Here is a 23,271-nt window from a genome sequence, read left to right as displayed (position 1 = left end):
TTCCAAATTCCTGAAAATTTAACAATGCAGGTAGTCCTCGACTTACGACCACAATGGAGCTCAACATTTCTGATAGACAGTGGCTAGGTGAGTTTTGCCCCAGTTTATGACTTTTCTTGCTACAGTTGTTAAGTTAGTAACCCAATTGTTAAGTGAATCTGGGTTCCCCATTGACTTTGCTCGTCAGAAGGTCACAAAAAGCGATCATCATATGACCTTGGGACACTGCAACCGTCATCAATATGAGCCAGTTGCCAAGTATCTGAGTGTGACCCTGCGGATGCTGCCACAATCGCAAGTGTGAAAAAATGGTCAAAAGTCGCTTTTCCAGTGCCGTTGTAATTTCTAACGGTCATTAAATGAACTGTCGTAAGCCGAGGACTACCTGTGGTTTTTTGTAAGCTGGGAGGAGCCAGCTCATGCACATTATTAAGGTTCTTTTCAATGACTGAAACTGCTAATCTGGGAAATCATTTTATGTTTGAGAATAATAACACTGCTGCCTAAAAAAACAAAAAAAAAATGCATTCGCTTTGAGTTCCAATCCTGGCCATGCAGCTGAGAAAGAGGATCTGACTTTTGTCAGAGAGTCTTGCGATGCTAACTAAACCAAAGAAGACATCCAGGGTCCCTTCCAGCTCTATCCTATTCTAAGATGCAAAGCTCATGGACGTCAGGGGACACCACCGGCAATCGTGTCATTCTTTCAGCATTCAATGCAAGGATGGGAATATTCTCCAGGAGCAGCCATGTGGTCTACATCCTTCAGAGTTCCACAGAAATAACCTCGTTTTCAACTCAGAAACACCCCAGACAAATTTGTTCTCAGAATTTTCTGTATGTGAGAGGTCCCTGGTAATCTCTTGAGTTTGCTTGTTTTCTTGTTTCATTACCCAAACTAGGTACAATAACTTCATCAGTGCTAGTGATGTTGATGTTACTAGCGCCGATGATGTTACCTAGTTAGGGGAATGGTACATCTGCAAGAAAACAAGCAAGCTCAGAGAGCACCAAGGACCCCTCATTTCAACCCTGAGCTACAAGTATTCTCTTTTATTTCTGCATGTAATTCAAGGATACGTTTTACACGCTGCTTTAAATAAAAGGAAGATGCCTAGACTCACCAAGAAGGAAAGACAAATGCAAATACTTTGCCTAAAATATATTCCTTATCAGACTTTTGCACTGATTCCTGAAGAAAACCTTTGCTTGCCCCTCTGAGCTGCCATTTGTCTAGCAAAAGACAGTTTGTAGTAAAGAACACCTGCAGGTAAAAATTACAGGAGGGAGGAAAGTACGATTTCTGATTGGAATTGACACAGGTCTACAATCTGGAAGTGTGCAGCAAAGTCTGGATCAGGACACTACAGTTGCTCCTTTGTTTTGTTTTGTTTTTTGAACAAAAAAGGACAGTTCAAGCAGATGCCTTTTGAAACTTGAATCACCTAATTTGTAATTTGGCCCTAATATGCACACATTTGGGGAACAAAAGAATGCAGGAGCGAATTCTCCATCAGTCTCTTTAATAGACCTTATGCTTTTCAATATCCTCCCACAAGAGGAAGATTTTTTTTCTTTTTTTTCTACCTTGAAATATCTAATAAACAAGGAAAAGCAATTTGCCCCCTGCAGCTAACAGGTTTGACAGAGGCCAACACATTTAAGTTTAGACTTTCTTCTTTTTTTTTTATGGACTTGTTAGTTGCTGTAATTACTAGGAAACTGCTATTGACAAATATGAATGACACACATTATCCATTTGTATCGTCTTTACAAGCATGTTCAGGCACACATAGCAGCATGAAAGAAATGAAAAGAGATCACATATGCTTACACAGAGAGGGGGGGGGAAGAAAGAGAGAGAAAGAAAGAGAGAAGGAGAGAGAGAAAGAGAGAGAAGGGGGGAGAGGGGGAGAGAGAGATATGAATGAAAAATGTCTTTAGGCCATAAGCTTTGGACAAATCGTACTTACAATTGGACCAGGTGGGCCTTGAGGACCTTCACCACCTTTCAGACCTGCTCCACCCTACCAAAGGAAATTATTATTATTATTATTGTTGTTGTTGTTGTTGTTGTTGTCGTTGTTGCTATTATTAGTGATGCTATTGTTGATGATGATACATACCAGAAAGCATTGCTGCACACATTTTAAAACTTCCTTCTATTGTCACATAATTTATTATGGGCTGAGAGATAAATAAAATAAAATAAATAAAAATAAAATAAAATAAAATAATAAACCCATCTCTTTTAAGCCAATTCTTTTATTCACATTCAGCTTGATGAATGTTCTATATTGCCTAACTCCTGACAATTCCTTAACAGCCAATTAAGTCTACAAATGTTTAACAGATAATATTTTATAGCAGTGGTCAAGATATGGATGATCGGTTTGGGGTCTTCCATGACCGATGCACTTAAGAACCAGATATTTCACCAAATCTAATCACCAGGGAATCGATGCTTCTTCCCCTCTTGGGGATTAACTCACTACAGCCCTTCTAGTTTTACCTGAGCTCCTGGCAAGCCTCTTTCTCCTGGGAAACCACGCAGTCCCGCAGGCCCATCTTTCCCAGAAATGCCTTGAGGACCAGGATCACCCTAGGAAAATAGAATAAATAATCTTTACTGAAAGTTGGCCATGAAAACCCAGTTTTCAAAACAAAAACGGGCAGTTCATCAATGAAGCATCACATACAATGCATTACAATTGCAGCTCTCTTAAACTTACAGGTAAATGCTGAAAATTATGTCAATACAGGACAGAATGTAGGATATTTTTAAATGTGCTTCTGAGTCAGGAATGGGTCTTTTATAAGTAAACGTCTCCTTTATTACCTTGATCTCATTTTTATCACAATGGAAGTTACTTGGAAGCTGCCATGTCACACTTCCTCTAGTTCAGTGGTTCTCAACCTTTTTAATGCCGCGACCCCCAACCGGTTGTAAGTCGAGGACTACTCAACCGGTCGTAAGTCAAGGACTACTCAACTGGTGCAGCACCGTTTGCAGAATGGGACTTTTGGCAGGCTCAGCAGGGCAGAGACAGCCTGGACAATTCCTATTGGCTTTTGAAAGCCAATAGAATAAAAGGGAGTAGCACAGCTAAGGAAAAGGGGGGGGAAATGGCAGACTGCGTTGTTTGGCGACCCCCGTGAAATGGTCGTTTGACCCCAAATGGGGTCCCGACCCACAGGTTGAGAACCACTGCTCTAGTTTATATTAATTATATTTATATTATATTAAAACATTGTGAATCTGTCTTTTCAAATGCAGCACCTCAAAATTCAATCTATTAAATTTTTGGAGAAAAGAAAACTGTAGCATAATTAATTACATGGCAGCCAAATGATTACCTAGTCTTTCTGTTCAAAAACTTTGCTCTGTGAAAGTTCACAAGCTTGCTATCTTCGAATTTTTGAGACTTTTATAATGTAGACTTTCCACCTTGTTAAATTAAGAGATGTTTGTATGTTATAGCACATGATACTTCGCTTCGTGGCAAAAAGTAAGTCAATTTGTTTACGAAGCCTCACTATGATTGTTATAATTGTCTACTGAAAAAAAGAATGTGTAGGATCACCAAGTTGGAAAGCATTATGAAAGCTGTTTATTTCAATTCAGAAATTGTAAGGGAAGGATGTGGCTATAAATCCCAGACAAATGACTTGATGGCCAAGTAGTAAACACATTCCATAAGCCACAGTATATGTTTCCCTGTGTTTCTGAAAAGTGAACATATACCTTAGCGCCTTCTTTGCCTCCAGCACCAGGAAGTCCTTGTTCACCCGGTGGTCCTGGAGGTCCAGGGTGACCTCTTTCACCAATTGGACCAGTCTCCCCAGTTGGACCCTAAATCACAAAGCATGGCATTAATTATTCCATAGTATAACATGCTATTCCTCACTTTAAAAGAAAGTGCATTTAATTAACTCCCATGTTGCAATGTTGAACTGCCAAGTTTAAATGTTGTTGAATCATTGGAGAATATTCCCCCAATAAATTGTACCAGGATAAGATATTACCTTCCCCCTCCTCCAGAAGGATAAGAAATGGCTTGATATACAAAAGATCAGCACACAAAGAGTAGGAAAGGGAGACGTATGTAGTCAGCTTTCTCTCTACCTCTTCCTTATGCTTACTCGTTATAGTTTAAAAAGCTTCTCTTAAGGGCTGACACTAGTGAACTGCAAAGTACTGAAGAGAGATAGGTCTCCTTGCTTACCTTAGTCCTCATGTCTATACTTTTCCCATTCACCAGAAACCCCAATAACAAGGTACATATGCCCTTTTGCACACCCACATGAGTGCAACTTGCTAGAATTGGCTAACAGAATATTATTGTTAGTTTAGCAAAACAAAAAAGATGGTGTAAGAGTATAATTCCCATCAACTCAGAATACTGGCTATGTTCATTTGAGATTATTATATTCCCAATCTAATTATGGATGTAAGTGACTTAACGCGCATGGACACACTGTTTAAATTGTCTTGGGGAAAAAAGGCAGCGTAGTCTAAGCGCTCATGTAGACACTTTGAGCCAGAAATGGATACCATTCATGACCTGATTGACTGCCCTCACTTACTTGTAGGTAGGTTTCCTAAATATTGTGAGAGAATCCAAATGTAACTCATTGTTCATAGGTACGCATTAGAAAATAAGAGATGAGGACTACCTGTTCTAAAGCACACTAAGCAGTCTTTTGTTTGTTTGTAGGGAAACCATTCAAAGGAAAGTTCAAAGGAAACTGAACCTCCTGCTTTTCCACAAGAATTTTAATTGTTGTTATTTAAACATTAAGCAGCCATCTTAAAACATCAACACAGAATAATAATGATACAGTTGTCATTTTTAAAAAAAAACAATGAACAATGATACATGTTTACACTCAAATTCGTTGTAAACATACACGTGTATAGCGGAATTCAGTTCAAAGCCTGTTTCTGGTGACAGTAGGCACCATACTTAAGAGCACAAAAAATATAAATAAATAAAGTTTGACATGGAAAACAAATGTAAGAGTTATTTGGGGATATTGGTGTACAGCCGAGCTGAGACTTCATTTATCTTTACAAACACAAACACAGCAGGATCACACATTGCAAATTAAACAAAGCTTGATCAATAAAAGAAGCAAGGAAAACAAAAAGATGATTCAGATAAAATTTACACTTAGTAAGATGCCTGCTGTCTCACTTCAATGAAGTGTTGGGGGGGAAAAACTCCCAAAGCTATATGGTGTTTCACTGTTTCTCCTGTATTTAAACTGTTCCTGTCATTAAAGTGGAGCAAGGGAAAAAAGTGCAAATGTCTGGCTTTTGAAGCAGTGTTTCTAACCTGGAACCTTTTAGACTTGCTGGAACAATAGTTTCCAGAAATCTGGATGAGCCCAGCCAGGATTGTTCCTGAAGTTATAGCCCCAATATCGTTGGAGGACACCAGATTGGAGGGCTATTTTAAAGGATAAAATGGTTGGGATAGCTAAGTTTCTAATTCTTAACAATACCCTAAATTCAAGATACAAATAATCTCCTGCCAATCTTAATTTTTCAGAAGCTCAGTTTGAGGAGACCCCACCCATTCCGGAATACTTTCACTGACATTACTGGGGTTTCCATTAGTTTATTGATCTTATTAATTTCAAACTCCACTGACATTAGCTCGCTTTTTTTAAAAAAAATGCTTGGATATTCTAATTTTTACTCTGGCAAAAGAAGATCATATTTGTGTACGGCTTACTATGAAGTAAAACTGTACATTTCCTATTATTGTGGATAAAAATGGCTAAGTCTCACCAATTTAATAAGACGGTTTCCGATGTATCTAACCTGAGTTTGATTGGCAGAGGTCAACTCATTTTCCCCTCCATGACTTCAAAACCCCCTCCATGACTTCAAGATCCTCCCACCTAAGTATTTTATTTCCAGTAAAATCTTACAGGCTTTCTAGGAAAAATATCTTCTCTGCTGTTAATTCACACCAGAAATGAATTAACACCTTTGATACATTTAATTTTAAATATTTATTTAAGAATTAACACCTTTGATATATTTAATTTTAAGTGTTTATTTAAGAATTAACACCTTTGATATATTTAATTTTAAATATTTATTTAAGAATTAACACTTTTGATATATTAAATTTTAAGTATTTATTTTTTTAAGGCTGTACAAAGCTGATTTGCTTCACAGTGGTCACAGTGGATGTCCAGTGGATATCACTATGCATGCACATATTCAGTGATTTGGGGACAGTTCAGTAATCCTCACTTACCATATCATAATAGGGACTAGCACTCCATCACTAAGCAGTGTGGTCATTAAGCTGAATGTTATGTTGGTGACCTTACCAACTTACAATCTCAGTTTTAGCTGTGGCCATTAAGCAAATCACATGTGTTATTAAATGCAATGGCATGTGACCATGACTTGCAACTTCCTGCAGGCTTCCCTATTGACCTTGCTTGTAAATAGCCAGCTGTGAAAGTCACAAATGATGATCACATGACTGTAGGATGCTGTAGTAAATACATGCCAGTTGCTAAATGCACAAATCACAACCACATGACTATGGGGACAATCAACTTCCCTGTGACGACAACTTCAAGGATCAATTGCACTTTTTTTAGTGTTGTAACTTTCAATGGTGCTGAACAGATGGTTGCTAAGCAAGGACTACCTCTACTTATTAAATGATATTAATAATTTAAATTGAATACACCGAGAGCCAACGTAGCATGATCATTAAGGTGTTAGACTAGCATTAAGGAGACCCGGATTATAATCTAACCTCAGTCACAGAAGTTTGCCAGGTGAATTTTATCTACTTATTCTCTTTCAATCCAGCCTATTTTATGTGGTTATTTTGTGGCGAAAATTAGGAGGAGGAAGCATTCCATATGCCGCTTTGAACTGCTAAATGAAAAAGCAGGATACGGTGTAGGTCAAACAAGGAGAGGTGTTTTGCTAAAGCTAACATGCTTTGCAAAGCACTCTTAAATGTACCGCACAACCTGCTTTATTATTTTTTTAATTTCAAGGAACTCAACACAGCCAACCATAGGATTAAAGGATGGGCGATAATCATTTAATTATCATTTAAACAAAATACATGTTATATCTTTTAAATGTTTTGTCAAGTCAGAATGCTGAGAACCATATAGAGAACTAAAGAAAATCAGGGAAAGCTAGGGCTTCACTTCACACCTTAACAAGTTGGTGCTAGATGGTCTTCATAGAAGGAAACAGAAAGTAAAGTCTCTTTTGAAAGTCAGGAATTTCATGGACACATTCCTGGTGGAAGAGATTTACTACCACCTCCTTCCAGGATACTTTTGTAGATCTCAATCTAGATACTGCTCTAGGATTCCCTAGTGGTCTCATATCCACTTATTAGGCAAAGCCAATCCTGCTTAGCTTTCTGAGATCAATCAACATAAACTAGGTGCTGCTATCTGGCTGGAATCATGAAATCCCACAAAATCAGAGTAGCTATTGAAAAGATCTAATCTGATCAGAATATCAGCTGAATTTCCAAAAGGATGAGAATTAGAGGGAAGCCCCTCCAAGTATTCTTTCAGATCTGGCAAATTCATATTGTATTTTAGAGATTTTGATAGTGGCAATCTGTTTACAGATTGTGATGATCATAAACTGCCCTTGAGGTATACCTGAAAATGAATATAGAGTTTCATGATGGTGGAATTAAACACTTTTTTTCTTTTAAAGCTAATTATAATTCTAGTTGCCATATTTTGGACAAACAGCAGAGCTCATTCCAATAATAATTCCCAGATGTTTTCCCTGGATTATATGATAAGAACGCACAAAATCCTCTCAAATAAATAGATAGATAATTTCATCAAACTTTCTAAGCCTTTGTTTGACATTCCTTTGGCTTTTCCTCATGAAAACCTCAACCTTCACTTGACATTTGTTTTCAATAAAACCCAAACTGGTAGTCCTCAATTTATGACAATTCATTTGGCAATGGTTCCAAGTTACTGCAGTGCTGAACAAATGGTGGTTATGGGTGGTCTTTGCAGTTCTGCCTGATCTCAATTACTGTCAGAACTTGAAAACGACCTATAGCAGTTTCATTTTAGAAATACTTTACAGAATAGACTTGAGAATTCCATGGCTAAAGATAGATCTTCTCTATGGCAATAGGACAAACAAGCAAATATGATCATTCCAGAAAACATGTCACCAACTGGTTTCACACAACTGGCAAATTGATGCAATACTGTGAGAACCTTTATAGGGTAATGTGATCATACTGTTAAGCCACCCATTGGGTAAGAAAAATGGACAAACCAACATTCCCTCTAAAACTTATAAACGAAATGTAGCAGAATAATTAAGGAATGGGCTAAGGCAGAGTTCTCCAAAGTAGTCAATACTGGCTCCTAAGAGACAATGGGACTTTCCATTATTGTTGCTATTATTATTCATACTATTATTATAGTATTTATTCACTTATTTTCATATAGTAAATCTGGAGATTGATGAACAATCTGAAACTTCATGAAGGGAATCAACAAACTACAGAGTTTGGGGACCCGTGGGCTAGGGAAACCTAGATTCAAATTCTCACTCGGCCCTAAGTTCACTTAGTAACTTCAGTCAATATTTTTTTCTCAGAGTAACTTATTGCAGGTGTTTACTACCGGGAGATTTCACTGTACACCACTTTGAGCTTTCTGAGAGAAAGTGGGTTACAAATTCAACCAATCATCAAGTTTACACAACAACATTGTACCTGTGGTCCAACAACACCGCCAGGACCAGGTGGGCCTGTTTTCCCTTGAAAACCCTACAAAACAAAACATACAACTGTTAAGGCATACTTGGGAACATTTCAAATCATTGTTAAAGAGGTGATGGGAAATAAGGGGTGTCTCCGAGGATTTGTATTTTCTGAGAATAAAGACTGCTATTTCAATTCAATTATTGCTGTGCATCTTTAAATGTAAAATATTGAAGACTCTTTCAAAGAGCTATCATTTCCAATCATTCTGAGCGCAGCTTCTCCAGTGGTGTGGTTCAAAAGAGCAGATAGTTTTCACAGACCGGGTACTTTGTGAGAAAGCAATTACTGTAGATGCATAAATGACAATCCTTCAATTCAACTCAGATACATGTGTTCAAAAGCCATCAGGCTGACACAGCTATACTGAATATTTAAATGTTTAAAAAAGTACTGTAGTAAAGCAACAGTCATTTATTCTTCCCCAGGGGACACTTGTGCACACAGCATAAATGTCTGAAAGAACTAGCTTCTGTATGTACTCCTGCAAGGGGTGAGGCTTTTACACCCATAAAACAAGTACCAATTTGCACACAGGGGCTTCCATGTGTATAGTCCCCCTCTCTGTAAGATGTATCACTTGACACTGGGGGAAGAAACTATTTATTTCATACAACATCTGTACAGCTCTGCTCTACTCTGTGAATGCCTGAATATTTAGATACTTAAATTCACCCCATGAAAGGCAACTGATTACTTTAAAACCGTGTTTCTTAAAGTATAATCCGAATACCCCTGGGGGTCCTCTAAGACCCTTCTCAGAAGTCCACAAAATCAAAATTATTTGCCAAGTATTGAAGATACTTGCAAATGTTTAAAACAATGTTATTCTTCTCATGATTAGTTTATATTTGTTAAAACTATTTTCATGAAAAAATAGTTTATTTTTCTAATGAGTTTAATTTTTATTTGATTTCATAAGTAAATATTCTACAAATGCATCAGTTTAAGTTATTTTCAGGTCCTGTGTGAGAAGAAACATGGACTTATAGTAAAGATATGGAATTAGTACTGTAAAATAATTATTCAAAAAAATCTACACATTTACTTTTTAAATGGCAATCAATCAGTCATATGGTTCCAGGAAATCCCAGAACAGAGACTTTTCAAAGTCTAGTTCTCCTTCAACCACACCAGATTTTTCCATAATAAGCATTTTAAAATAACAAAATGAAAATCTCATTTCATCCCATCCAATTTTATAAATATGTATTTAGAGTGCACAAAATAAATAAATCCATGGGGGAAATGGGTGGTGAAGGGAAAGAATGAAAACTGTCTTGCCAAAATGTGTAACAAAGAAAGTAGATTTCTGAACATGTGTATATTCTTACTTGAAACTTTCATTTGTTTTTTTAAAGAGATAAATGTGAAAATCAAGGAAGAGAGGTGTGTATGTATTTATCCAATAAGGTTGCTGTTTATAAAACAAACTAGGAACCATGGTAAATATTTTCTGTATGAATAGATAGGGGTGCGTGAAATTTCCTTTAAGAAAATTTCACACATTTGCATTCAAACTTCTTCCATTATCTCTCAGAATGCTTAAATCTTTTAGCAATTTAGGGTGCTCCAAATTTGCCTTGAACGGTTGCTTCAAGCAAAATCCAGGAGGAGCTATAATTCTGTGCTACTTGATGTAAATACTACTGGAGGTGTCACAGAAAGATGGATGTTTTCTTACAGCACTGTGGTAAATCAACCATTTAAAGAAAGAGATCAACAATGCCAAAGAATGATAAATGTTTGGGGGATTTTTTTTTTAGAAAAGGGGAGGTGGGTATAAAAAGTTTTTCTAAAGCATTTTCTTCTAAATGACAAATCCACTGTCTTGATCATTGTCTTATATGTGGATTTGTAAATAATTGAACTATTCACCCCACATTATGAATTCCATGAACCAGTAATTTGTTTGCATTTTCTTCTGCATCTGCATAAAGTTTCCATTAACAGAAAACAGAATTGGAAGGGACCAGGGAGGTCTTCTAGTCCAACCCCCTGCTCAGGCAGGAAACCCTATACCATTTCAGACAAATGGTTGTCCAATTTCTTCTTAAAAACCTCCAGTGTTGGAGCATTCACCATTTCTGGATGCAGGTTTTTCCACTGATTAATTGTTCTAACTGTCAGGAAATGTCTCCTTAGTTCTAGATAGTTTCTCTCCTTGATTAGTTTCCATCTATTGCTTCTTGTCCTGCCTTCAGGTGCTTTGGAAAATACCGTAGGTTGACCACCTTTTCTTTGTGGCAATCCCTTAGATATTGGAACACTGCTATCATGGTTTCACCCCTAGTTCTTCTCTTCATTAAAATAGACATACCCAATTCCTGCAACCATTCCTCATGTTTTAGCCTCCACTCTTTGTTGCTCTTCTCTGCACTCTTTCTAAAGTCACAACATTTTTTTTTATATTGTGTTGACCAAAACTGGATACAATATTCCAAGTGTGGTCTTACCAAGGCATTATAAAGTGGTATTAACAACTCATGTGATTTTGATTCTGTCCCTCTGTTAATGCAGCCTAGGATTGTGTTTATTTTTGGCAGTTGCAGCACACTGCAGCTGCCAAAATTGACCTGTTTGGTTATATTTTGGGATCAGGAAAAAGGAATTTGACAGTAGGCAACGTTGTGAGAAACCTCCACTGTTAGTAGAAAGATGCAAAATGGCAGAGATAAGGTGCTGTTTCTATTGGAATGGCATTAAGCACATTAGTACATACAGTACATCCCTAAATATCACTACCTTTGTAGTGGAAAGTGAACAGAGAGGACTACTACAGGAAAAGTGAAAGAAAAATAGGTAAAGAAGGAAATAAGTGTATTTTGTTTGACATGTTAATTTTTTTCACTAGTAATGACAGACATTTATTTCAGTTTCATGGTGTTCTATCATGTCAGTTGTCAAACATCAAATGCCATGTCAGAATGGAAGAAGATGTGATGTGGTGACAAATGAATTTTCCCTTCTTATTTCAAGGAGAGCAATCTATAGCAGCAAGATAGTTTGAAACTGACCAGCAGTATTTATACAAATACATACACAAAGATATTATTACACAAATGGTTTATCATATTATGTACGTGCATTCCTATGCAACTACATAAGTCACCACATTTGTATGGTGACATCTTCTGATGTCCTCTTTTGCTCCTCTTTATGCCCTTGGATGGCTATGGGATAGACATAAATGGGAATTTCTTGTATTTATAAAGGTTACTGCATTTTTAGAGTCTTAGGAACATCTGATTCTGCCTTTTATAATCCTCTACTCTCCAGGTACATTCAGGCTGGGATTAGGGGTAAGCATTTGTTTCAAATACAGGATCACACTGGACCTTTGAATGGGGTGCCAAGTTCCACTTTCCAAAGCCTACATTTGTTTTAATTTAATTCAGATTTAAATTAATTATAGTTTGTATTATTATTTTCCTTTGTTACACATCTACAATTCAGTGAGACAACTCATGACTTTGTTTCAGAGGTATTTCCTTAGTTAAACAGAGAAACAGAATAATCAAGGTTGGGCAAAAAACAGTGGGATTGGGAGCAGCTTCTGATTTCCCACTGGCTTCCCCACTGACTTTCCTTATAGGAAGCTGACAGGGAGCATTGGAGATGATGATTTCATAACTACAGCTGAATGCCACAACTTCCCCAAATTTCAATCCCATGGAAGTCATAGGTCCCAGATTTTGGATGTATTCTATAAGTTAGACCATTTGAAGTACATTGATTCAAAAACTGTTGCTTATGATTCACTGTTTCACTGATTCACTCAACTGAAGGTCACAGACATGAGAGTTTAAGTAGTATATGGAAAGTAATTATAACACTAGGGGCCACACTGTACTTTTGAGCTATGAAACTTAGTTTTCTGAAATTGCATTCTTGTGTATGATGGTAATTGTTTTGTACTTTTGAAGGAGGGTGATTTTGAAGTTTTAAAATGCTTTTTATAAATGTTGTTAACATGTGGATTGTACTCCCTTGGAATATTATCTATCCATTCATCCATTTAGGAATATACAAATAGTCATATACAAATAAAATATGCATCTGTCATTTTCCACTGAGTTCAGCAGTAATAATCATAACAAAATCAAGACTAATTAAAACAAAATTTGTAACATACAGCATAACTAGCATCAAAAATACATTTTGGTAGTACATCAGGATCACTGAAACTGAAAGCAGTTTTTGCTCGTTTTCAAAATACCATTAATTGTGTTTTGGATTTACAACAATACCTTTGCATAACTGACTAATTCACAGACCAATATGGATTATTCCCCCATTTAACAGACACACAATACGGTAAGTGGGGTGAGGAGTGGGCTACATTATACAGTATAAATAACATGCTTACAGTTTCACCCCGTTGTCCCGGGTGCCCAGGCAAACCATCTTTCCCAGGTGGTCCCTGCAGGAGGAAACAAAATAAATGAAATATCACTTCAAAAAAAAAAAAAAGGAAAAAGGATCACTTTTAGTTAGTCACCTTAGTGACACATCTGTGTTTCAGACTGGTTTTTCAAACTTACTGTCCTCTTACTGAGACAGTGGCTATACTTTGTTGATTTGGGCACGACCTTGGCTGATTTTCTGATAATGAGAAGTAAGAACTGGAAATCACACTCCCCTTATCTTTGAAGAGTAACAGCTAGAGAAAAATAACTTTTCTTGCAGCTTGAACAGACAGAGATCAAAATGCTGGAAGGTTTGGGGAAGGGCTTTCTCGGATTCTAGGAATCAATTTCTTGGGGCATCTAAATGCCAGTATTTTGGCTGCCTGCTGTAGACAACTATATTGTATTCCAATATATTGTGCATTTATTTTTATACATAACACTAAAGTTATAGAGGTGCCATAAATCTTTCTCATTTCATTCCTATGCAAAGGAGATTAAGCTCTGCAGTGCTACTCTTTGACTTTACATTAGGATAAAGGGAGAGAACTTAACAGTGCTCTCTTACTTTCATATCAAAGTGATTTTTCCCCTTTGCTTTATTTCTTCATTATGAATTCATGACTCCAAATTTCATAACAATCTCTGCAAAGATGACAAAGAGTCTGAAGAACACCAACATTTTTTGTTTTCACTTATCCCTAAGCTTGATGTAATCTGTTTTTCCTTCTTTAATAAAGCTATGGGATTTGCTAAATGAGTGATGTATATCAAACAATGTACATACAAAAGAAATACAAAGGAAACAATCAGTAAGGGCTTGCACATAAAATACATGTAATTTTCACATACTCGTGTGAAAATAAAGATGTCTGTGTTTATATTGTGCAAGAAAAAGTTGCTTTTGGAAATATGACTCAAAGAGTTAATTTGTGTTAAACACTTTTTCATGCCAGCCATCTTGCCGAAACAAATTGTGATTCTCCGTCTAGGGAAGCAACTGTGCGCTTGAAACTGTAACTTTTATTCTGTCATGAAATGATAGCCCCACAGATCCCTAAAGTGAAAGTGGAAAATTCTGTTAATTATTCTCTCTATTAAATGAAAGTACAAAAAGGGAAGCGGAGCCTAACTACCTGTATCACTTAGCAAAATGTCATTGCCATGTCAGGTAACTGATGCAGGGTGTCATGAATAGACTGCAAAATGTTGGGTCATGTAATGTCGCATTTTCATTTCTGGTGAGTGGCGGGAGCATCCGTTTGATTTTAAATGCTGAATGCAAAATATCTTGGCAATTTTTTGGCACAATGTACTAGGAATGGATTTGTTCTTTGGAGATGCTGGAACGTTACAATACAATTTCATCCTGGCTGCTCGCTTATTCTATATATCAGTGCAAACCTGATCTACAACTAGAATTGAAAAAGGGTCTCTTCTTTCCTAAGAGATGCATTACAGAAAAGCCAGCAATGCTTCCCTCTGATTCAAGGGGACTGATCAATTCCACCAAGCTAAATGGAAGCCCAAGCATTCTTCAAGCTTGTGCATTAGTCCACGGCAGTGAATGCTTTGGTTCCATTTATGAAAATAGCATTTTAAAGTCAATAAGGCAGCTAGTATGAGTAGCGCACTCATTTTTGATGATAGCATGCCAATAACAGATCACATACTTTCCCATTTTGGGTTGGGATTAATGTAACGGAGATGGAGAGTGACCTCTAGTGGTGTTTGGACTCCTCTGCTGAGAAAGCTACGTAACACACATTGGTGAATCAAATGGAAAAAAATGGGAAGTATGTGTGCATGCATGCACGCATTTGGAAATTCTTCGGAACAGCCTTTTAAAGAATAGTCAGAATCTGGGAAAGGCATAGCTGCTGTAATAATTAAAAAAAAAACAACAACAGTGCTTTGTATGTGTTGCAAGTTCCACAGCATCCCTTTTGAAGGATTTGCAAAGACCTTATAGATATTTCCCAATAATCATGCTTTTCAAATTTTCTTTCTTTACCACACAAACACTGCATCTTTAAAGACTTGCAGTGGCATTGTGGAAGGTTTATGACATAAAAAAACAGAAAAGGACTTCAGCCACAGAAGTAAAACTCAAGATAACAACATACATTTTAACATAACATTCATTGAGCCATTCACCCATTATGTTTTTAATCTATTCAAAAACACATGTTTTTTTGAGCAGATAGTAAAATAATTGCAGCCTGCCTACTTTTAATGTTTATCTGCAGAGCTTTTGTGGCTTCGTTTTAGGCATTTTCTATTTTGTTATCAGTTTACAGCAAGCACATTTTGTAAGGACATTGTCCTACAGAACCAGCTCTGTTTTAGGTATTTCCTTTGCTAAACAGAGAACTGCTCTGAGGTGATTTTTTTTTTGATGTTTAAATTCAGGTCTCCATTTGAGAACATGTGTTGGCCTTGGGCTGTTACTCCACTGCTTTTGCTAGTTTTGCTGACATTAAAAAAACCAGCTCATATTTAGCTACTCATCCAACTTTTCTTAGCTGAATCTGGGACAGAAGGAAGGACTAGATACATCATAAATCATCATAAATATCAAGCAGCTCTGCTTTTAGAGGGAATGATTCTACTTACTAATCTTCAATATTTGAGACAAAATAAAGCTGGATTAAAAACTTGGATGAATTCACACAATGAGAAGTCTTTAGAAGATCTGGTGTATCACATGGAATTCTACTTAGATTAATAAAGTGTTGTAGAAGAACAACAGGGTAGGATAGTCTTTACATAGAGGTTTCACAAATGATGCCTCTAAAGAAATATCAACATATATAATATATCTAAAGTGCTTGAGTGGGTGTTAAGATAGTTTTCCTTCTGAAACAGGTCTCTGTCTGTATGAGCAGGTATTCAAACCAGAGACTTGAGACTTGAAAACAAAAATATATGCAGAAAAACTATGTTAACAATTATAGAATGGAGCACACGTAAAAACAGGCAACACGGTGAAGAGAATTAGATCTGAAATCTATTTCTGTTATCTTCACAGTAGGTTAGAATATTCTTACAATACCATTTCCCTGAAAGTAAGGCCTATCCTGAAATTAAGCCCTAGTTGTAAGGTGAGGCACAGACTTAAAAATCAAGCTAGGGCGGGGATAGGGATGTGGATCTGCCCCGTGTGCCCTGCACCCACTTACCTTGCAGCCAGGCCTCTCCTCGCCGGCCCTCTTCTGAGGCGTGTTCTGCAGCCAGGCTTGCATTTCTCAGTCAGGCTTGCATTTCTGGAAAGGCCACTACAGCCGAGAACCAAGCTATGGATTGAATCCACAGCTCGGTATTCGGCTGCAGAGGCCTTCCGGAAAGGCCTGACTGAGAAATGTAGGCCAGAATGCAGCTGCAGAATGAACCTTCTCCTTCGGCTGCAGAAAAAGTGGCCTGGCTGGGCAGGGCTGTCAATGCAGGAGGTGAGTAAAAAAAACACCCCCCTGAAAATAAGACCCGGTGCCTCTTTTGGAGGCAAAAAATAAAAAGACTCAGTCTTATTTTCAGGGAAATACGGGTATATATAATACATTGATAAAAATGCTTAATAATCACTATCTACTTCAGTGTTTTCCATCCTATGTTTATTTTAAGACAAATACTTACAGGAGGTCCCTTGGGTCCTGGAAATCCAACAGGTCCTTGGGGCCCTTGTGGTCCCTAAAATCAAAGAAACAAATCATACCATTGGCGGCATATTAGTAGAAGCATCATCACATTTAGCACAGAGAACAGTACAAGAATGTCAAGCAAAGCTTTGTGGTTCAGTAACAGAAAATTAAGTGACTGTCTGCCCATTTGTAGCACCACAATAGAGCTGATAAATAAGTACCCTGCCTGCAGAAAACATTCCCTTCCCTAGTATAAATATACGGACCAAAATTCAAGATCATTTAGCAAGTTTTAATATGGACCAGGGGTCCACAGCATGCCAGAAACCAGACTATGCAAAAAAGCAAAGACCCATCCACAGGATGCAGGCAGCATGCAAAACCATGCGCCCCCCAGTTTGCGGAAAAACTTCTCTCCACGGAACCAGTCCCTGGTGCCCAAAATGTTGGGGGCTGCTGACACTGACAATTTGATTTTAATGTAATGTCAGCTACCCAAGTAAACATCAAACAAGGAAATTAATATCTGGTAAATAAATAAGGTACCCCAACTTAGCTTTGTGGGGCAAACTCGTGTTTTCTCAGAAAAAAAAAAATCTGGTGACCAAAATAAAGCTTATTCCCAGATAACCGAATATCACTGCAGCCTTATGGTAAAATTTTCAGTTCTTCCCCTATTAATTACAGATGTTTGGTAATGCATATTAAAGAGAAAATTGGGGGGGGGGAAGAACCTTGATTTGCTTCCTTGAATCTGTCATCTATGGAAAGAACAGGAATCTTCACTGTAGACTGGATTTACAGTAGTACACAGCAAGAGCTGAATTACAGCTGCTTCTTGCACCACAAGAAATGTGTGTGGGATTATTAGGAAAGAATTATTTAGATATACATATGCTAATATGCGAATCTGTTTATTTATAGTTTAAGTTGAGACAATTGTTTGCTCAGTTTAGGTTTTATTCTGTGATCTACGATAGTTTTACTCAATTGATAGGATTATTGCTGAAAACAAATTAAGGTGCTAAAAATTGCTTACAAAAGAAGAAGAATGCTTGCCTGAAGTTAAAAAAAAAACTTAAAAGAAATAACATCTGAGGTTTTCATCTTCTTTTCTTTGTTTTTTACTCAGAGATTATGAATAAATGTGGCCTCTATTTTAAAATGATAGCTAACTCCATAAATAACATTGGTTTGTTATTACACATTGAATAAAAAATTGAATATTATTCTCTTACATCCCAACCTATTGCATTTAATTATTTGCTCATTTTAAGAAGAATCAAATTCCCATTTTATGAATTAACATATAACCAAAATACAATAACTCCTCATTTTGTTACCTCTTTGTCCATATTGATAATTTTACTGAGGACTGTATACAAATGTGCAATATTACAAAAATTTAACAGAACTAATTTTTAAGGGAAAAAATGTTAGAGAAAGAGAAACCAATTTATGAAAAGACATTATTTCAAATTTCAATTATCTATCTTTCCCTCTCTCTCCAATTTCAATGTTTTGGCATAACATGTATTCTCTTTGTTCATATCTGCCCAGGTTTCTTCTTTGAGGAATTATCTTAAAGCAAAAACATGATTCAATAGGTAAGACATACTCAACTTGATATCTTTCTAAATGCAGTGTTTCTCAACCAAGGTTGAGAAACACTATTCTAATGGGTTTGACTTCAGCTTCCATAATTTTGGCCATATTGCTTGAGTCCTATGGAAGCTGAAATTCAATATATTGGGAAGGTATTGTGTTACTGATGGTTCTTGTAATAAAAAAAGAACTTTGATAAACTAGATTTTTCATTTCAATTTGTTCTGAATAGTCTTCTTCTTAAATGTGTACTTGTTTCTTTGCTATATCAAAAGTAAAGTAATATTTCTGCACACAAGCATACTTAAATTTTGGGTTTCATCTAGGAGATATTATAACATTGTAAAAAGTACGTGCTTATCCTAAACTGAAAAGAAAATTGAACTCTGGGTAAATCTGATACTGTTTTGAAACAAAACCACAGACAAATATTACAATTTATTTATTGTCCTCTTTTGGTTTTCCTTTACAAGAAATACTGGGTAAAATAGAGTAAATGCTTCAAAAATCTATTTTTTAATGGAGTTGTTTTCATTGACAAAACTTTCTGTTCATAGCATGTATTCACTTGACTACATGAAAAAGATCACTATATATTATTATTTATGTGTGGGTTTAGAGAGGATACTTTATTTAAATGTTGAGGTATTATCAAAGCAGTAAACAAAAGTTGGAATTATGAATTGCTGCCCTCATATTTGTTTGGAGAGACTTATAAACCTGAGTGAACACATTTCAGTGATGTACAGCCTGAGCCCATATGTGTACTTCCCTTCTTCCCCCTTGTTTACATTGGACAAATTGTGCAAACATCTATCTACCTGGAGAAGGCTATATTTTTGTTCGCTTACTTTATCCCCTCAGCTCATTCCAATCATTTCCTTCCCCTCAACATATCCACACTTCTTTCATATACATCTTTTGCAATTCAATCTCATTCATTTCTCTACAAGACTATTTCAACACATTCTCTCATATTGGTCACTCACTTTTACATTCATCCATCCATCCATTCATTCTTACATTTTATTTTATTTACATTTTTAATCAATTACTTTTAATTGCACTGAACTTATTTTTATATTTCTCTTAGGTAGTCAACTCTTATTTTCAAATGATAAATTGGACAAAAGACATTCTTTAAAGTGTTAAGTTATTCTTGGCAATTTCAAGAGTTATAAACAGATCTAAGCAGGCATTCAAAGACAGAGATCTCTGATAAGTAAGTCTATATTGTAAATACTGAAGAAATGCACCACTTCACCATATGTATTTAGGTTAATTTGTGTCCAACGACCACAAATATCAAATATCAAGCATGTACTGTATGAGAAAGTCCAATTTTATCTGGTAGAAACAAAAGAAAAGCAGGAAATTAAACAATTATTAAAATTAGATTACTTTTTTAAATAAATGGTTGAGGCAAGTGATTGCATTGATTGTTTACTTAAAAATGAAGGCAGCATTTGTCCTCTCTGTCTCCATTAAGACTGCAAGCAATCTGCCTGTGGAAAATGGAATTTAATATCTAACAGTTGAAAAAAAAAGTGCTTCAAAATAGATCATGAAGTGTGTGTTTCTGTCTGAAATGAGATGATTAGGCATGGCTCTGGAGAACATGGTAGACAAACAAAGAAGCTGTCTCTGAAGCAGAGGGGAGGCCTCAAAAGTTATCTTAGAGAAAAATTGATGACAACATACAGAGTCCCAGACCTTTGACTGGTGTAATAAAACCTTAAAAAGTCTGTTTGGTTATTGCATACAAGCTTAACATAGTGGCAGGCATAAAAGAAAGGTACATAGACCTTGATGCTTTCTCAGAAATGACGCCATCCAGGACCCAGCACAGAAGGAAAGTAGTCTTAAATACTTCCATACATCAAGTGGGGTTATTGCAGTAGCAAAATTCTAAAACTACTACTGGCCATATAGTGCATTCCACCCACTCAAAAGAGAATGAATAAAGATCCCCTTGAAGTCACCTTTCTGAGCCCATACACAACAGGCCTTCCTCTTGTGTGCAAATTTGCTAAGTATAGTAGAATGTAAACCTTCTAGCTTGTGGAATCTGACAGAGTGAAACTGTGACATTGAATGCTCTTGGGAAAAGTTTCAGGTTGTAGGATACAGATGGGCAGCAATTGTCAGGCTTTCATGAAAAAACATACATTCCACTATACTTAGCTTATTCTACAAGCCAAGCATATACATTAATATTAAAATCTGATTTGGTATTCATTCTGTACTGAATGAGTTTCTGAGACTTCTGTAGATTTCCTGATTTCTTGGAACTCATTCAAGGTATGAAGTTTCTTGCAAGAGATGGCACCAGTGCTGAAAAGCATCTTTGATCACTTTTTTTTTTTTTTTTTTGGTAAAAACATCGTAGTTTGTTTCTGCTGTCCAGAATAAAAGGTGTGAGGCAGAAGTCATTTTACAAAATCCTCACTCACCGGGAAGATTGACCCTGAGAAATTTTAGAAGCATCAATCTGAGCAACAATGAGGTGAGTGGGATATGGATGGTAGAGGAAGGCCTGGGAAGCAAACATATGAGAAAAGAACAAGTCTTGTTGAGCATTTGAACAGTCCCCCTTTCTAGTAATTTGGGATGATAGTTTTTGTCCAAACTGCAGAATCAAAGATAAAGTGGGAATAAACGTTAGAAAATCCCACTGTCCAATGCTGCATCTGCTCAACATTGGGGGGGGGAGGGGCTGTATTAAGAAACACTAAATTTCAGCTTAAGGAGAAGGTCCACCTGTACGGAAGTGCTACTGTCCCCTAGAAAATCCAATACAGCAGTTCAAAGGAACATTTTTTTTTATTTTAGCATGCTGATTGTTTTAGTGAAGCAGGTCAAGTATAATATTTCAGACTAAATTACCAGGCCATCCAAATATATTCTATTAGATAAGTCCAACTTGACATGAAAAATATTATTACTAAATTTCATTAAGGCTGAAGGAGCAATGAATAAATGACAGAACATAACTCTGCGTTCAGATATTCTGTAGTATATGTTAAAGGCAACTAAATATTTATTCAAATTAGTTTTTAGGATCCCCTAAAATTTAACTTAGTAAAAAAAAAAAAGAGGAAGCCATTTAAAAAGTTTAGAAATGGAAGGAAGAAGGAAGTGATCTCTAATAGTAATAGTATTCAGAATGAATGAAATTGTTAACCACTCTTTAAATATAATCTTTATGTTGACAAAATATGTGGGAGTATTGGCTATGGATGCAGAATGAAGAATGACCCCTTCTGCAAACTTATTGGAGAAATTTCTTTAGGCAGGCTAGTTCTTTTGAGGACATGGGATGCCGGATTTACCAAGACTCTGAATTCCTACAACCAAGTTATAGTATATTGACATGATGATGGGATGGGATGGTTCATGAATCTTCTTACTCCCCAAACTGTACTTGGCTGCTAGGGAAACTAGTAACAAGGGGAGATTCTGCAAATAGTTTTAAGCTTCTGAAAATCACATCTAATGTCTTCTGGGTCTCAATGGATAAGTGAATTATCAATCTAAATCCAACCCATCAACAATACTATAAAGACATGGAGGGGACAAGCCAAACAAAGAAGTAAATATTTTTATGGTCAGCCTTGCCTTCTTAGCAAAGATAGAAATCACTGATGGCAGACTCTTACAATTATTGCAGAGAATCTGCTACTAATGGTTTCTACTATCACCACTGGGTCTACTGGGTGAATGAGCAAGACATATGTGTGTACAATGGCAAAAATCTATAAAATTGTTGAACGCTCCAGAATCTATTAGGGTTTGGAGGTTTATATAAAACCCAGTGTGAAGAGTATTATAATCAAATACTGATACCAAGCCCCATCTAATTGTTGGATGCATAATCAAACTCCTGAGAAAGCAGTGGTGGTGGGATTTGCTTGCAAAATGCCCCTTTGTTCCATATATGTAGCACTTAGTAGATTTTTCTGCAAAATGTCCCTATCATTCAGGTTACAATATTTAAGAGAACAACCTTTTTCTCTAGTTGACATTCATTCAGGATGTTACACACTCTTACCCAGAACTCATTCCTGGTTCTTTCAGTTTCACAATTTCCTGGAGAATTTAACACATAATTTCTGCCAACTATATATTTCATTTCATGCATACCTATAACTATATAGAGCACAAGGATGAATATTTTCTGACTACAGTATATTTTAGCTCTTTGGTTCACAATTAAGCCTACTATTTCACTATGTTCATCAGCTCCAATTCATAAGGCTAGGCTTTAACTTTATTCAGACCAGTATACCCCTCACCTTTTCTTTTTCTTACCAAAAACTTTTTTTCTTTTCTTTTCCTTTCCTTTTCTTTTCTTGTAAGAAAAAAGCCCAGGATATAAACAGATCTAACAAATTTGGTCCTCTTACAGTCTAAGTCACATTTTTTATATGCTTCAGCTGTCAACATATTATTTCTGCCCATAATAATACAATAATGTATAAATAGATAACTTTCTTTTCTGATATAATATAACCTAAATCTTTTATTTGAGGACATACTAGCCAAAGATTTTGGGAGCTGGCCCAAAACATCTGGACAACACAAAGCTTAGGAAAGGCTGATACATGCACATTGTTGAGCAGCCCTAAATCCATTACATACATAAATAAATTTTTGGGGTAGTGCATCAACTATCCTCTGTCTCATCTATTACCTTCCCAGCAAATGTCAACAAGGATCATAAAATACGGAGATTATGACAAAGACTATAAAACTTCATAACATGCTGAAAACTGCCTTATGAGGTAGATACCATATTTTAAATAGACT

The 23,271-nt window shown here is 36.4% G+C and overlaps 1 protein-coding gene across 1 annotated transcript in view; it reads right to left on the bottom strand.

Moving 5' to 3' along the window:
• Positions 1–23,271, bottom strand: part of COL11A1 (collagen type XI alpha 1 chain) — a 263,838-nt gene that overhangs the window by 84,682 nt on the left and 155,885 nt on the right. The window contains exons 36-41 of the mRNA XM_039369563.1: positions 16,853–16,906; positions 13,180–13,233; positions 8,763–8,816; positions 3,746–3,853; positions 2,513–2,602; positions 1,974–2,027 (exon numbers count right to left, since the gene is read on the bottom strand). Coding sequence (XP_039225497.1) covers positions 1,974–2,027; positions 2,513–2,602; positions 3,746–3,853; positions 8,763–8,816; positions 13,180–13,233; positions 16,853–16,906 — 414 coding nt within the window. The remainder of the gene's footprint in view (positions 1–1,973; positions 2,028–2,512; positions 2,603–3,745; positions 3,854–8,762; positions 8,817–13,179; positions 13,234–16,852; positions 16,907–23,271) is intronic.

This window comes from Crotalus tigris, unplaced genomic scaffold, assembly GCF_016545835.1.
Source record: "Crotalus tigris isolate CLP2741 ecotype Arizona unplaced genomic scaffold, ASM1654583v1 scf7180000021163.878790, whole genome shotgun sequence".
Classification (NCBI taxonomy): domain Eukaryota; kingdom Metazoa; phylum Chordata; class Lepidosauria; order Squamata; family Viperidae; genus Crotalus; species Crotalus tigris.
The sequence above is the reverse complement of the archived record's forward strand: the minus strand, read 5'-3'. Positions and strand labels throughout refer to the sequence as shown.